This window comes from Rattus norvegicus, chromosome 10 (genome assembly GCF_036323735.1).
Source record: "Rattus norvegicus strain BN/NHsdMcwi chromosome 10, GRCr8, whole genome shotgun sequence".
NCBI lineage: Eukaryota > Metazoa > Chordata > Mammalia > Rodentia > Muridae > Rattus > Rattus norvegicus.
This window is the reverse complement of record NC_086028.1, coordinates 55,829,835-55,844,010: the sequence shown is the minus strand read 5'-3', so window position 1 is coordinate 55,844,010 and position 14,176 is coordinate 55,829,835. Positions and strand designations below refer to the sequence as shown.

At 48.7% G+C, this 14,176-nt stretch overlaps 3 protein-coding genes and 1 pseudogene across 12 annotated transcripts in view; 1 reads left to right on the top strand and 3 right to left on the bottom strand.

Annotated features, from left to right (window-relative positions):
* Positions 1 to 12,110, bottom strand: part of Gp1ba (glycoprotein Ib platelet subunit alpha) — a 24,829-nt gene extending 12,719 nt beyond the window's left edge. The window contains exons 1-2 of the mRNA XM_063269910.1: positions 11,972 to 12,110; positions 10,512 to 10,631 (exon numbers count right to left, since the gene is read on the bottom strand). The gene's annotated coding sequence lies outside the window, so the exon portion shown is untranslated. The remainder of the gene's footprint in view (positions 1 to 10,511; positions 10,632 to 11,971) is intronic.
* Rpl36al-ps2 (ribosomal protein L36A, pseudogene 2) lies at positions 1,529 to 1,930 on the bottom strand (annotated as a pseudogene).
* Positions 5,158 to 14,176, top strand: Chrne (cholinergic receptor nicotinic epsilon subunit). Of its 9 annotated transcripts, none has more exons than XM_039085740.2 (13): positions 6,526 to 6,669; positions 9,835 to 9,943; positions 10,172 to 10,314; positions 10,387 to 10,431; positions 10,533 to 10,642; positions 10,742 to 10,897; positions 11,344 to 11,444; positions 11,717 to 11,917; positions 11,995 to 12,109; positions 13,286 to 13,400; positions 13,475 to 13,661; positions 13,742 to 13,851; positions 13,931 to 14,176. In XM_039085740.2, exons 2-13 carry the CDS (start codon positions 9,898 to 9,900, stop codon positions 14,084 to 14,086), a joined length of 1,485 nt encoding a protein of 494 aa, XP_038941668.1. In that variant the 5' UTR covers positions 6,526 to 6,669; positions 9,835 to 9,897; the 3' UTR covers positions 14,087 to 14,176.
* On the bottom strand, positions 12,184 to 13,327 carry C10h17orf107 (similar to human chromosome 17 open reading frame 107). Of its 2 annotated transcripts, NM_001145538.1 has the most exons (4): positions 13,055 to 13,143; positions 12,760 to 12,960; positions 12,388 to 12,666; positions 12,188 to 12,306 (listed from the first exon to the last, which is right to left on the bottom strand). In NM_001145538.1, the coding sequence occupies exons 1-4, from the start codon at positions 13,118 to 13,120 to the stop codon at positions 12,208 to 12,210; spliced, it is 645 nt and encodes a 214-aa protein (NP_001139010.1). In that variant the 5' UTR covers positions 13,121 to 13,143; the 3' UTR covers positions 12,188 to 12,207. The 2 variants fall into 2 exon arrangements, with proteins under 2 accessions (XP_063125915.1, NP_001139010.1); XM_063269845.1 differs by having other exon boundaries at positions 12,184 to 12,960; positions 13,055 to 13,327.

Here is a 14,176-nt window from a genome sequence, read left to right as displayed (position 1 = left end):
CTGTACTTTGCTCACTCTGGGCCAGATTAGTTACTGTATAAAGTCCTACAGCCTCTGCCCACACCCCAGGACACTTTGCTTCCTCTGTGGCTTATTTTGCTGTTTTGTTTGTTTGTTTGTTTTGAAGCAGGGTCTTGCTCTGTAACCCAGGCTAACCTCAAACTCAAGATCTTCCTGCCTCAGTCTCAAGTGCTAGGATTAATTACATTTGCCACAACACTCAGCTGTAGGTCTGACTTTTTATGCTGTTTCTAATGTCATTTTATTGTAATGCGGTTTTTTGAGGGGGCAGATTACAGATTGGGGGGGCTGGGATTGAATTTTAGAGACTTGTTTGGAAGGTTTATTTGTTTTGTTTTATATGTGTATGTATTTGCCTACATGTACATGTGTCTGGTGCCCTCTGGGGGCCGGAAGAAGGCATAAACAAAACCCTTATAATAATCATACCAGTTGACTTGGTATTGATGGGGGAAATTTCACAAGGCCCCACCCCTAGATGAAAAGCTACAGTCAGTGGCTACTGAGGAGGGAGAACGACTTTTCTCCAGGGATGAGGCCCCTGTTTGGTTATCCAAGCATTGTGGTCAGCTCCAAACATATGCACATAGGAGCACCCTAAATGGACAGGAGAACTTGTTCTTGCAAAAGACCTGAGTTTGACTCAGCACCTATAAGGTGGCTTACAACTGTCTGTAACTCCAATTACAGGGGATCCACTGCCCTCTTCTGACCTTTCTGGGCACAGGGCATGTACATGATTCACATACATACATAAAATGAGATTTTAAAACTTCTTTCTCCACAGGGTGAGGAGATGGCTCTGGTCAAGAGCACTGACTGCTCTCTCAGAGGATGTATGTTCAGTTTCCAGCATCCACATGGTGGCTCACAACCATCTGTAACTCCAGTTCTGACTTCCATGGTACATGGCACACTGACATACATACAGGCAAAACATCCCCCACTCCCCTCTGCTTGAGGACTAGGATGTAACCCTCAGCTATTGCTCCAACGCCAGGCCTGCTGCTATGATAATGGACTAAAGCATCTAGCAATGCTTCTGAAAAGACGAGACAGCATCCTTGGACTTGCTGTCCAGGTATTTCATAGAGCCAAGACTTCCCAGAAAGATTCACATGCAGCTAGTTAAAAATAAGGCAGGCCGGGGTTGTTGGGGATTTAGCTCAGTGGTAGATCACTTGCCTAGCAAGCGCAAGGCCCTGGGTTCGATCCCCAGCTCAAAAAAAAAAAAAAAGGCAGGCCTAATTAGCAAAGCCACAGTGCTCAGCTGCTGGGAAAAACCAGAAGGAACTCAGTTTTGGGATTATCTGGAAGCCTAAGAGCTCTGTAGCTATCAGTGTGGGTTTTCTGAGCTGTGTGGGCCTCCTGTTATCACAAAGGCGTTTAAATCCTTATTAAATCCAGACCTTCTTCACCATTAGACACACATGTTTTAATGTCTTCTTTGTTTTTTTTTTTTTTTTGAAAGGTCAAGATTTTATTGTCTTCATAACAAAATCAGCTTAGATTTTATTGTCTTCATAACAAAATCAGCTTAGAACTGGATCACTTGGCCCTTTCTCTTCTTGTCACCTCCTAGTTCAAAATGCTTGCATCTCTTAATAGCCAGCATCCTCTTAGATCTGCAGTTGGGCTCAACGCACTCCAGTCTCAGCACAATCTTCTTTGTAGTTTTAGCCTTTTTGCGGAAAATGGGCTTAGTCTGCCCGCCGTAGCCACTCTGTTTCCTGTCATAACGCCGCTTTCCCTGGGCATACAAAGAATCCTTGCCCTTCTTGTACTGCGTCACCTTGTGGGGTTGGTGCTTCCCACATTTCTTGCAGAATGTCCGGCGGGTCTTAGGAACGTTCACCATGTTTGCAGGAGCGCTATCAGCTCAGAAAGAGAGAGAGGCTAGAGCAGCAACCGTCTTCTTTGTTTTTATCTTTTCTATTTTTTTTTTCCGGAGCTGGGGATCGAACCCAGGGCCTTGCGCTTGCTAGGCAAGCGCTCTACCACTGAGCCAAATCCCCAACCCCCTGTTTTTATCTTTTTAAACCGCTCCTCTCTTCCTTTCTCTTTTGGTCTCTCCCCCCAGCTCCCTCTTTCTCTCATTACATAGCCCTCTACATAGACTAGGCCTCAAACTCAGAGATCTTCCTGTGTCTGCCTCCTGAGTGCTAAAATTAAAGTCCATGCTTGTTTTGTTGTTTTAAAGTTAATTGAGGGGCTGGGGATTTAGCTCAGTGGTAGAGCGCTTGCCTAGCAAGCACAAGGCCCTGGGTTCGGTCCCCAGCTCTGAAAAAAAGAAAAAAAAAGTTAATTGAGAGAGAGAGAGAGAGAGAGAGAGAGAGAGAGAGAGAGAGAGAGAGAGAGAGTAGGTACGTGCATGCCACACTGCATATGTGGAGTCAGAGGACAATTCTGGAAGTGGGTTTTTGTCTTCTGCCTTGCTGAGTCTCTCCTGTTTCTGCTGCTCTAGTGGTTCCAAAGGTCTGACTCTGGTCCTTAGGCTTGTGTATCAAGTGCCTCTCTGTCTGCCGACCCATCTGCGGCCTTGTTTGTTTTTTAAGACAAGAGTCTCACTATTGAGTCTAGGCTGACCTTGAACATGATAGTTTCAAGGTCATAGGGATGGTTCTTCCTACCCCAGTCTCCCTGAGTGGAATTACAGGAATTATGGTTGGTTTCGATGTCAGCTTGCCACAAATTAGAATCACCTGAGTAGTGAGCCTTACCTGAAGAACTGCCCTGCTCACCTTGACTAGACTTTCAGGCAGCAGTCCAGATAAAAAGGATATTCAGAAGGACATTCATCCTCTTGCCTTGTGCTGGATTGGCCTCCCTGTCCCCAATTCCCATCTCTGCTGCTGACCCCTTCCTTGATAGTAAAGTCACCATTCCAAGCCTTCATAGTGCAATAGGGATCAGCAGTTCTCAAAGAACTTTCAAGTTTTCAGCACTGGATTGGGAGCACTGAAGCATCCCACCTTGTGCACTGAGAGACTACCAGCTTTGGCCTCCACTGAGGACAGAAATTCAGGAACTGTTTGACTGCTGAGGCCCAGTCTCAGGATCAAGTACCGGGTTCTCAGCAGCTCAGGTGTGATTCTGCAGTCTTTATCTTAAAGCTCACTTTTTATATATGCCCTGTTCTATTATTCCTCTAGAGAACCCACTAAAACAGCAGTGTGTGTGTGTGTGTGTGTGTGTATGTGTGTGTGTGTGTGTGTGTGTGTGTGTGTGTGTGTGTGTGGTGTGGTGTGAGTGAAGGCATGTATGTGTCCAGAACAATTTTGTGGAGTCTTCGATCTAGTCATGGATTGTTGAACTTGACCTGGGCCAGTCAGGCTTGTGCTTATTGGCTGAGCCATCTTCCTCCCCTACCCCCACTCCCACCTTCATGGGTTTTTCCTTCTTTTAGAGATTTATTTATGAATATGAGTGTTGTGTCAGCATTTTTGCCTGAATGACAGAAGAGGGCATCAGATTTCATTACAGATGGTTATGAGCCACTGTAGGTGCAGGGAATTGAACTCAGGACCTCTAGAAAGCAGCAGTCTCAGCTGCTGAACCATCTCTCCAGCTTCAGCATAAGACTTTTTAAAATTTATTTTTATTTTATGTGCATTCTTTTGTTTTTGTTTTTGTCTTTTGTGTGTCTGTGTGAAGGTGTTAGATCTTGGAGTTACAGACAGTTGTGAGCTGCCATGCGGGTGCTGGGAATTAAATCCAGGTCCAAGTCCTCTGGAAGCCAGTTAAGAGCCAGTGCTCCTAACTACTGAGCGGTTTCTCCAGCCGCAGAATGTATGTATTTGAGACAGGGTTTTGTTTTGGAACCTCGGCTGTCCTGGAACTCCCTCTGTGGACCAACTGCCTCTGCCTGTGCCTCCTGAGCATTGGGCTTAAAGGTGTGGGCCGCCCCGCCCTATCCCATGTTTCTTTTTTATAGCTGTGGTTTTGATACATTGTTTGGAAAAAATTCCCACTCCCAAATCACAAAAGACTCCTACAGTCTCTTCAGTTGGTTTTAGTTTTCTTTCTTTTCTTTTTTTCTTTTTGCTACTCTTTAATTCACCTGGGTTTGCTTTTTATCTGGTGTGAGGTGTGGGAGGAGCTTGCTTGCTTTTCTCACCATAGTTGCCATTGCTCACTGTGTTGATAATGGCCTCTCCCACTGATGTCCAGAGAGTGCCCCTGGCTTGTGGTTCCCTCCTGGTTCTCCCAGGACCCTGGAACTGGCACTCCTGCTGCTACAGTGCTGCTGTGGGTTTGTGAGGTTTCGTGTGTTGTACGCCGGGTAGGCTGAGTCCCTCCTATGGCCCTTTTCCAAATTGACAAAGCTGTTCATAGACCTTTATGTATATTTTAAAATGAGTATTAAGTTTCTTTTAAAAAAGTATTTATAGATTACGTTAGGGAGAATGAACATCTTTATAATATTAAGATATCTCATTGACATAGACATAGGTATCAATTACTTAATTTATATAGACGCCACTGTAATAATTTTCTTCCTCCTCCTTGTCCTCCTCCTCCTCCTCTTGATTTTATTTTATCTTAGTGTTTGCTTGAATATCTCTACACCATGTGCATACAGAGGCCAGGAGGCGGCCTAGGATCCCCTGGAGTCACAGATGCTTGTGAAGGGCTCTGTAGGGATCCCTGACATTATTACTGATACTCTGTTAGGCTTGCAGCAGGAACCCAGCATAACTCCTGAGAGGCTCTACCCAGCAGTTGATGAAATGGATGCAGATACATACAGCAAAACATTGGCTGGAGGTCAGGAACTCTTATGGAAGAGTTGGGGGAAGGATTGAAGGACTGGAAGGGGATGGCAACCTACAGGAGGATTAACAGGGTCAGCTAACCTGGGAGCTCTGAGACTACTGCTCCACCAACCAAAGAACATCCTCGAGCTGGGTGAGCCCTTAGCACATATGTGGCAGATGTGCAGCTCAGTCTCAGTGCAGGTCCCCAACAAGTAGAGTGGGGGCTCTCCCTAACATTGTAGCCTGAATGTGGTATCTGATCCCCACAGGGGTGCCTTGTCTGGCCTCAGTGGGAGAGTGCCAGACTGGGGGGGTACCCTCTCATAGGAGAAGGGGAGGGGAATGGAGAGAGAGAGACTCTGTGAGGATGGGGCGGGAAAGGGGAGGCATTTGGGATATAGTAAATATTAAGTTTAGAAAGATGTTAAGGGGCTGGAGAGATGGTTAAGAGCATCAACTCTTCTCCTAGAGGTCCTGAGTTCAATTCCCAGCAACCACATGGTGGCTCATAGCCATCTGTAATGGGATCTGATGCCCTCTTCTGATGTGTCTGAAGACAGATGCAGTGTACTCATATGAATAACATAAATCTTAGAAAAATAAAAAGTTAAATAAATTATAAATAAAACAGCTGCCAGATTTCCAAAGTGGCTGTCTAGCTCACTGGTTTTGTTTTTTTCTTTTTGTGGTGACTGTTGTTTTAAGACAGGGTCTAACTACAAAGCTCAGGCTGACCTGGAGCTTGCTAGGTCGAGCAGGCTGCAGAACTCAGAGACGCCTGCACCTGCCTCTGCTACCCAAATGCTAGGACTGAGACTCATACCACTACTCCTGGCAGCGTCTGCTTCCAAGCGAGTGGCATATGTAGCTCAGTATTGAGAGTGAGCATATTAAAGCACGTTGAGGCATCATTTGTTAGCGTCATTTGCCTATTGCACCCCTTTGTTATTTGAGTCCCACCTCAAACTGCTTTGGGGATATGATCTGTTTGTTACTTGTTCAACTGAGACGGTGTCTGATGTAGCCCTGGTTGGCCTTCAACTCCTGATCCTCCTGTCTACATCTCTCAAGTGCATGCCAACATGCCAGCTTGCTGGCTATAATTTCTTAGAAGTTTTTCTAACTCTGAACCCCTCCCTCCCGCCTTTCAAGTTCACTAGAGTCTTCCTGTTCCACATGTAGCCTCATCATCTCGTTCTCTGAACCCAAGCCATGATGCCTGGCTTTCCCCATGAGTGCGTTGTCCAGTTTCTGCTGGCATGACACTTCCCTTTACGTTACGGCATCTTGACCTCTAGAGGTGAGCAATTGTTTTTGAGACATCTTTTATCCAAGGTGACCAGCCTGTACTGGGGACCTCTCTTCTTTTCAAACTTTGTGTTGTATTTGTTTTACCTGTGTGTATATCTGTGCACTGTGAGCATGCCAGACCCCGAGAGGCCAGAGGAGCGTGTTGGATCTCCTGGGATTGGGTTATAGAAATTAAAAGCCCTTGTGCTCTGCTCTGGTGACTCCAGATCCCCAAAGGGACTGCCGAGTGCTTCTCTCTTCCTTTCTCTTTTTTTTTGAGATTAAGTATTGCTTTATAGCCCAGGCTGTTTTTGAATCTCCTTTCTCAGTGCTGGGATTAAAGGTGGGTTTCAGCCACACTTGGCACTTGTCTATTTTTATTGTTAAAAGGCCCTTTTCCTATATTGTATCATGAGTAAAATTCTTTTTTTTCTTTGTTTTTTCAGGACAGAATTTCTTTCTGTGCAACAACCCTGGCTGTGCTGGAACTCGCTTAGTATACCAGGCTGGCCTCAAACTCACAGAGATCCCCCTGTCTCTGCCTCCTGTGTGCTGGGTTTAAAGGTGTACATCACCGATGCCTGGCACTGTGATCATCATGGTGAGAAGCAGACAGGTATAGCACAGAAGCAATGGCTGAGAGCTTTACATCCTGATCCACAGACAATAGGCAGGGAGGGAGGGAGAGATGGAGAGAGCACTCATGAGCCTGGCAAGGGCTTTTGAAACCTCAAAGCCCACTTTGCAGTGATGGCCACACCTTCCTACTAGGTCACCAGCTGGAGACTAAGCATACAAATATTTAAGCCTGTGGGTGTCATTCTCCTTCAGGTGATCACACAATTATGTTTCTGGACATGTAGCTGGAGAGAACAGTTCTCAGTAAAAAGATGCCAGCAGTTCAGTCTATTTGTCCAGTAGATAACAAGTATCTGCAGCATGCCGAACTCTACTGAATGCCTTGGACACAGCCAACCAGCAGGCCTTAGCAATTAGCTTGAGTCCTAGTGAGGGAAACACTGTTGGTTGGTGTCTACTGGATGCTCCCTGGCCGGGCTCTGCTAACCCACTTCCCCTGCTAGGACAGAGAGACTGCTATTTGTGCCAAACACAGAGGAGCTCTCCTGTGACTAGCTGGAGATGGTTGGTGCCTTGAGAAGGTCCTGGGCGGATCAGAGCTACAGCCCTCGGCCCTGGCAGGGGCAGCTGCAGCTGTTCAGATTGCTAGCCAAGAGGACTTGGAGAAGGGAGTGGCTTCCTGTTGAGCTAAGATCTTTGTGGCTAGCTTGGAAGTCAGCCCCCAGAGAAACCGAATTTTCAATATATAAATACAAAACCAAGACTGGCTCAAGAACCAATACATGTTCCTGACGCCTGTAGCTGGTTAGGAGAATTGGAGACACCCCAGGTTATCCTCATCGCCCTTCCTGCTCTGTTCCTGCTCAGGAATGAACTTGGTCAGTAGCCGACTTGTTCTGTGCACAGTGTGAAGGGCAGAGGACAGCTCATAGGAGTTGGTTCACTTGCACCTTTCTTCATGAGGGTCCAGGGTATCAAACTCAGGTCGTCAGGTTTGGCAGGCAGCACCCTTACCCTGAGCCCACAGTTTACACATTATACATTCTATACACTGGTCCCCATTTGTGTCTTTTTGGTTTGAGTCTTGCTAAGGTTGTTCCTGTGACCCCGGGTTTCAAACTATCCTGTGGGGCTGGGTGAGCTCACCAGTGGGTCAAACATGAATCTTCTTTTTCTTTTCTTTTTTTTTCCTCTACGGTTTTTCAAGTCAGGGTTTCTCTGTGGAGTCTTGACTGTTCTAGACTTCATTCTGTAGACTAGGCTGCCCTCAGACTCACAGAAATCCTCCTGCCTCTACCTCCTGAATGCTGGGGTTAAAGGTGCTTGCTATCACTACCAGCACTCAGCAGAAGCAATTCTTATTAACCTCTGTAGTCATAGTATCTGTAAGTGTTCACCAATGGTTGGACAAGTGTCTGCATTTAGCACAGTGCCCGTTGGCCAGGTCCTAAGTCGGAGACTGCATTAAGATGCTCAGCACCGAGTTCAAGGTGGTGAGCTCACTTCCTAATCCTTCTGGGGTCTGCAGTGGAAAGTGAGGAACAGAGACAGAGGCTTCAAGTGAGTGTGAGAAATAGACAAGGGCCACAGGGCCATGCTGGTCTCAGATGATGGAGGGACTCTTATGGGTAGGGAGAAAAATGAGGAAATGTTGAACGTAACTGTTCTGTGAAATATAAAATGATCACAGAGGTATATGACCAATAACATTAGCAAGCCTCATGCATTATTACCAACACACTTGTGTGATGATCCCCAGCTACAGATTCTTTTCATGCATTCAGAACAGAAGTGATTGTTTTCCTGGATTGGGGTGATTTGTAAGGTGTAACACACAAAGAGCTTCCGGCTTGGCCTGGTGGCACATGTCTGAATCTCAGCACTTAGAAAGTTGAGTCAGGAGGCCTATAAAGTTGGCTTATGTAGTTCTAGGCTAGACAGACCTACATAGTGAGGCCTTATTTCAAGAAACCCCTGAGTACTCACCATGCTTGCGCTCACACTGCAGTCCTAGCCCCTGGAGGGCCTGGGGGATCAGTTCAAAGCCGGCCTGAGTTCTACAAAACCTACCTTTAAAACAAATGAACTAATGAAAAACAAGCCTAGTGGCTCATGATTGTCATCCCAGCCCCAGGTGGCTAAGGCAGAAAGTTCAAAACTTCAGCGCCAGCCTGAAGACCAGTGTATTTTGGACAGTAGTTGGAAAGACAGTATCATTGATGACCACCATAAGGTGGCAGCAAGAAAAGGGAAGGGATAGCAGGTCTCCTGTTCAAAGTAAGGTCACAGTGGGCTTATCCTGGGGTCATGTTGAAGGCGTTGTGCCCAATACTGAACATAGGCTTTGCCAGGTCAAGGGTGTCACTGCAGAGTAATTCTGTATGCCGCCTGTCTTATTGCCAGGTCTTCGTAGAGACTTTTTGTGTAACCATTAGTATGAATGGACCCATCAGGGTATGATAGCATGTACTGTCCATGGGTGGGGGTTGTGGTGTCTGAATGAGAACACCCCCCCCATACATACATACACATAGGTTCATGTTTGAATGCTTGGTCCTTAGTTGGTGGAACTGTATGGGAAGGATTAAATGTGGCCTTATTGGAGGAGGTATGACATTGGGGTTGGCCTTTGAGGTTTCAAAAGACTATTCCTAGTTCTCTGCTTCATGCTGCCATTTGAAGATGTGACCTCTCAGCTTCTGCTCCAGCACCATGCCTACTGCCATGCTCCCCACCATGATGGTTCTGGAATGTAACCCTCAGGAACCACGATCTTCAAATGTTTTCTTTTATATGTTGCCTTGGATGTGGGGTCTTAGAATGGCAATAGAAAAGTATCTAAGCCAGGGGTAGTATGAGGGGTACAGGATGTTTACTCCCTCAGATGCATCCATTAGAATCACCATTACAGGGCAGCTGTATCGAAGATACCAGTATGCGTTGAGAATGGGGTCTACAGCACTAATGGCTTGTGGTTTCCAGTGTTTAGAAGCCTGCTTCTCTCCTGAGATGATAGGCCTGTGGCTTACAGAGGCTGCTGAAGCTCGGGCAAAGGATGCTGGGATGGGGTGGGGCAAGGGACACAGGATGAGGCAGCTGCCTCTTCCACCCCCACAGCAGGGGCAGAGGATTAGGTGACAGTCCCTAAACCTAGTCCGGAACTAGCACCCTCCTCCCCTTCACACAGGCACCTTGGCCTGCTCCCTCAAGCTTGTCAAAGCTCAGAATAACCTGAGAACCAGACATCAGGATGACAATGGCTCTGCTTGGGACCCTGCTTCTCCTGGCACTCTTTGGTAGGGACAAGGGTGAGGGGAGCCAGGTGGATCCATATGTCAACATGAGGGGGGGAGGGAAAGGACTGAGTTGGAGACTGAGACAGTACTTGGTCCCCAGGTACAATAATGTCGGTTTGGGAGAAATCCAGAAATACAAACCCAGGAGGGTGCACTGGCCTGAGGGGCAGAGAGAAGCCTTTCAGGCTGCTGCTTCATGTGCAGTGGCCCTTCCTTCTTGAATCATAGGCAGAAGCCAAGGCAAGAATGAAGAGCTGAGCCTGTATCACCATCTCTTCGACAATTATGACCCAGAATGCCGGCCAGTTAGGAGACCTGAGGACACTGTCACCATCACCCTCAAGGTCACCCTAACCAACCTCATCTCACTGGTAAGACTTTCCCCCAATTCTAATCCTGTACCCTCACTTCTACCTCTAACTCCTGGCTTCTTTCTGTTGTAGAATGAGAAAGAAGAGACTCTGACCACCAGTGTCTGGATTGGAATTGTGAGTCAGATGTGGGGAGCAGTTGGAGGGTTCCCAGCCAGCCTTTCTTTTCTGCCAGGTGGGAGATTGAGAGCACGTACCCTTTTGTCCCCACTTCTTAGGAATGGCAAGACTATCGGCTCAACTTCAGCAAGGACGATTTTGCAGGCGTAGAAATCCTGCGGGTCCCTTCCGAACATGTATGGCTGCCAGAGATTGTTCTGGAAAACAAGTGAGGATTACCCAAGAGCCCAGGCTGCAAGGGAACTGGTTTTGGGGGGATTTGGTTGTTGAAGGAGGTTCAGACACGTGAAAAGCTTGGTTTCCACAGTATTGATGGGCAGTTTGGAGTGGCCTACGACTGCAATGTTCTGGTCTATGAGGGAGGCTCTGTGAGCTGGCTGCCCCCAGCTATCTACCGCAGCACGTGCGCAGTGGAGGTCACCTATTTCCCCTTTGACTGGCAGAACTGCTCTCTCATTTTTCGGTAGGAAGAATCACTTTAAGCATGGTATTGAGATGGGCCTAGAGCATGGGACAAGGCCTGCTATGGAGTAGTAGGTGGGGTCTTTTTTGGAAGGACTTTGTAAAGGAGGTGGGGTGAGGAAATGGAATGAAGGGGTGGGAAGCTGGATCTAGGTTTGCAGTAGGGGTGGGCACAGGCTTCTTGCTGCCATCTTGTAGTTTTAGCCCGTAGTCCCAGCTACTCCTCAGGGGAGTCTGAGGCATACAAATTATATGAGTTCCAGAATCCCTTGGATAACATGGTGAGCCCGTCAGCAACCCAAAACAAAACAAAAAGGAAGCAGGGTTGGGAATGTGCCGGGGAGTGTGGGCAACAGAAGAGAGCCATATTACCCTGCCAGATCCAAGCCCAGGGTGGGCCTAAGATGGCTCCCAGCTGCTGGAGTAAAGATTGGCTCTGTTTCACAGTTCCCAGACCTACAATGCTGAAGAGGTGGAGTTCATCTTTGCAGTGGATGACGATGGCAATGCCATCAACAAAATTGACATCGACACCGCAGCTTTTACCGGTGAAGGGATATACCCTTTTCCCAAAAACCTTCTCCCAGATAAGATTCAAGGAGGGTGACTTTCAGTATAGGGCTTGACTTGAGCCACATAACCCGAAGCTGAGCTTCTTGAAGTTAGTCTAGACTGTCGTCATCAAATGTGCTGTTTCCAAACCCCACCAGAAATGCCCCTCTCTACCCATTTTGCCCCTAAGCAGACAACCCAGGTTTCAAGTGGCCTTCTTGGCCTGGAGTTACAGGTGTGTGGGCTGACTGTGCCCTATGTCCTGCAGAGAATGGAGAATGGGCCATTGACTACTGCCCAGGCATGATTCGCCATTATGAGGGAGGCTCCACAGAAGACCCTGGAGAAACTGACGTCATCTACACGCTCATCATCCGTCGAAAGCCGCTTTTTTACGTCATTAACATCATTGTGCCTTGTGTGCTCATTTCTGGCTTGGTGCTACTCGCTTACTTCCTACCTGCGCAGGGTAAGGGGTGATCCTGACTCCTGAACCCCAGGCTGGGCTTGCTCCTTGGCTTACCTCTCACAGCTTGCTCCCTCTAGCTGGTGGCCAGAAATGCACGGTCTCTATCAACGTCCTGCTAGCCCAGACTGTCTTCTTGTTCCTAATTGCCCAGAAAATTCCAGAGACTTCTCTGAGCGTGCCGCTGCTGGGCAGGTAATCTCAAAGTAGGTCCCACAGAGATGGGGGCCTGCATGGAGGATGGTGCCAAAGAAGGCTTGCACAGGGACTTGGTATCATCCCGTTCTGGACTTTTATTTGGACACAGGGTGGGCCTGGGACAGTGATGGATTATCTGTCCCCCCATTCTCCTCACTGTTGCTGGACGACACCTTGAGGTTTCCCGAGTATCTCTGTTGAGAGGACAGTATAGCTCAGTATCTCCTTAATCATACCTCCTCTGACCCTCATCATACCCTTTATCCCAAACGCACCGGATCCCCAGGGACCCCAAGGCCCAGTTGGCGAAGGGTTTGTTGCAGGGATGAGGTAGACCCGTGCAAACCACGTCCACACAGGTACAACCACGCCCCCTGGATCAGGTACCGGGCACTTGCGCCAGCTGCTGCTCCAGCTTGCCGAATCCCCTGCCCTGCTGCCAGGGCTACACGGGCCAGCGCCCTACCAGGATCCCCAGTGTCCAGGGCTGGGTCTGGGCAGCCGTTGCCTCTCTCCAGTCGCTGCACCTCCTGCTGTAGCCACAGGGCTGAGATCTGCATTGGGGCACATGGGATAGAGGTCCCTCCTTTTTCTGGCATAGTCCTCTCCCCCTTTTCTTCCCATCTCTCAACTTCCCAGAGCTTCACCTCTAACAAGGTGGCTCCAAAGCTCATGAGGCTGGCTGCAGCTTCTCTTAGCACCAGTCCTAAGGAGGCTGTCTGCGTAGGCAGCTTGTCAGATTCTAGGGGGTCCTGGGATTTAAGCTCTCTGAACCTTTGTACCAGATATTCGTGAGCCGCAGCCACAGCAAGTTCCAGGGAAGAGAGAAGTGGAGGCTGTAGGGCCACCTGGAGGAGCAGGGGTAGTGGAAAGGGTCACAGCAGGAAGCGCTGGAGACCTCTCCAGATGCTGCCTTTGGATGGGCCATTCTCATATCCTCACCTCAGTGGAGCTGTGGAAGTGGTAGACCCACAGCAGGGTGTCCAAATTGCTGGGAACCCCCTTCATGGCTGCAACAGATGGTACATGCAGACGGACGGGACAATACTGGCATCATCAAGGGGTGGCAAGAAGTAACACCACCAGTTCTGCAGAGGTGATATTTGTGAGGTAGAGGACAGCTAGCGCCTTCTGTTTGTGGGATGCCGTGACATCATGCTTCCTGTATATCAGGTATCTTATTTTTGTCATGGTGGTTGCCACGCTCATTGTCATGAATTGCGTCATCGTGCTCAACGTATCTTTGCGAACGCCAACGACTCACGCCACATCCCCTCGGCTGCGCCAGGTAAGCGCTGGTTGAAGAAAGTACTGCCCAGGGGTAGGAAGCGGACTTGGAACCTCTTTCTGCCCCGGTTGCAGATTTTATTAGAGCTACTGCCGCGCCTCCTCGGCTTGAGCCCACCCCCAGAGGATCCCGGAGCTGCCTCACCAGCGAGGCGTGCCTCATCTGTGGGCATTCTGCTTAGAGCGGAGGAGCTCATCTTGAAAAAGCCGCGGAGCGAACTCGTGTTTGAGGGACAGAGGCATCGGCATGGAACTTGGACCGGTGAGCTCTTGGTGGGTCAAAGATACACACTTGCCAATTGGGGCCGCTCTTTTATGACCCAGCGCTTGGTGTCGCCTTAGCAGCCGCCCTCTGCCAGAACCTGAGTGCTGCAGCCCCTGAAGTCCGCTGCTGTGTGGATGCTGTGAACTTTGTGGCTGAGAGCACAAGGGACCAGGAAGCCACTGGAGAGGTGGGTTGGGAGATTGAGGCGGAGCGGTGCTAGATGCCCCGCCCTCCAGGCACCTCCCTCCATAAGCTCTCTCTCACAGGAACTGTCTGACTGGGTGCGTATGGGGAAGGCCCTCGACAATGTCTGTTTTTGGGCAGCGTTGGTGCTCTTCAGCGTCGGTTCTACGCTCATCTTCCTTGGAGGTTACTTCAACCAAGTTCCTGATCTCCCCTACCCACCGTGCATCCAACCATGAGCCTGCACCAGGACCCACCTCATCCCCACCCCCCAAGAAAGAGATTTTGAAAACAGGCTGCTGACAATAAATCTGGTTTGTGAACTTGCA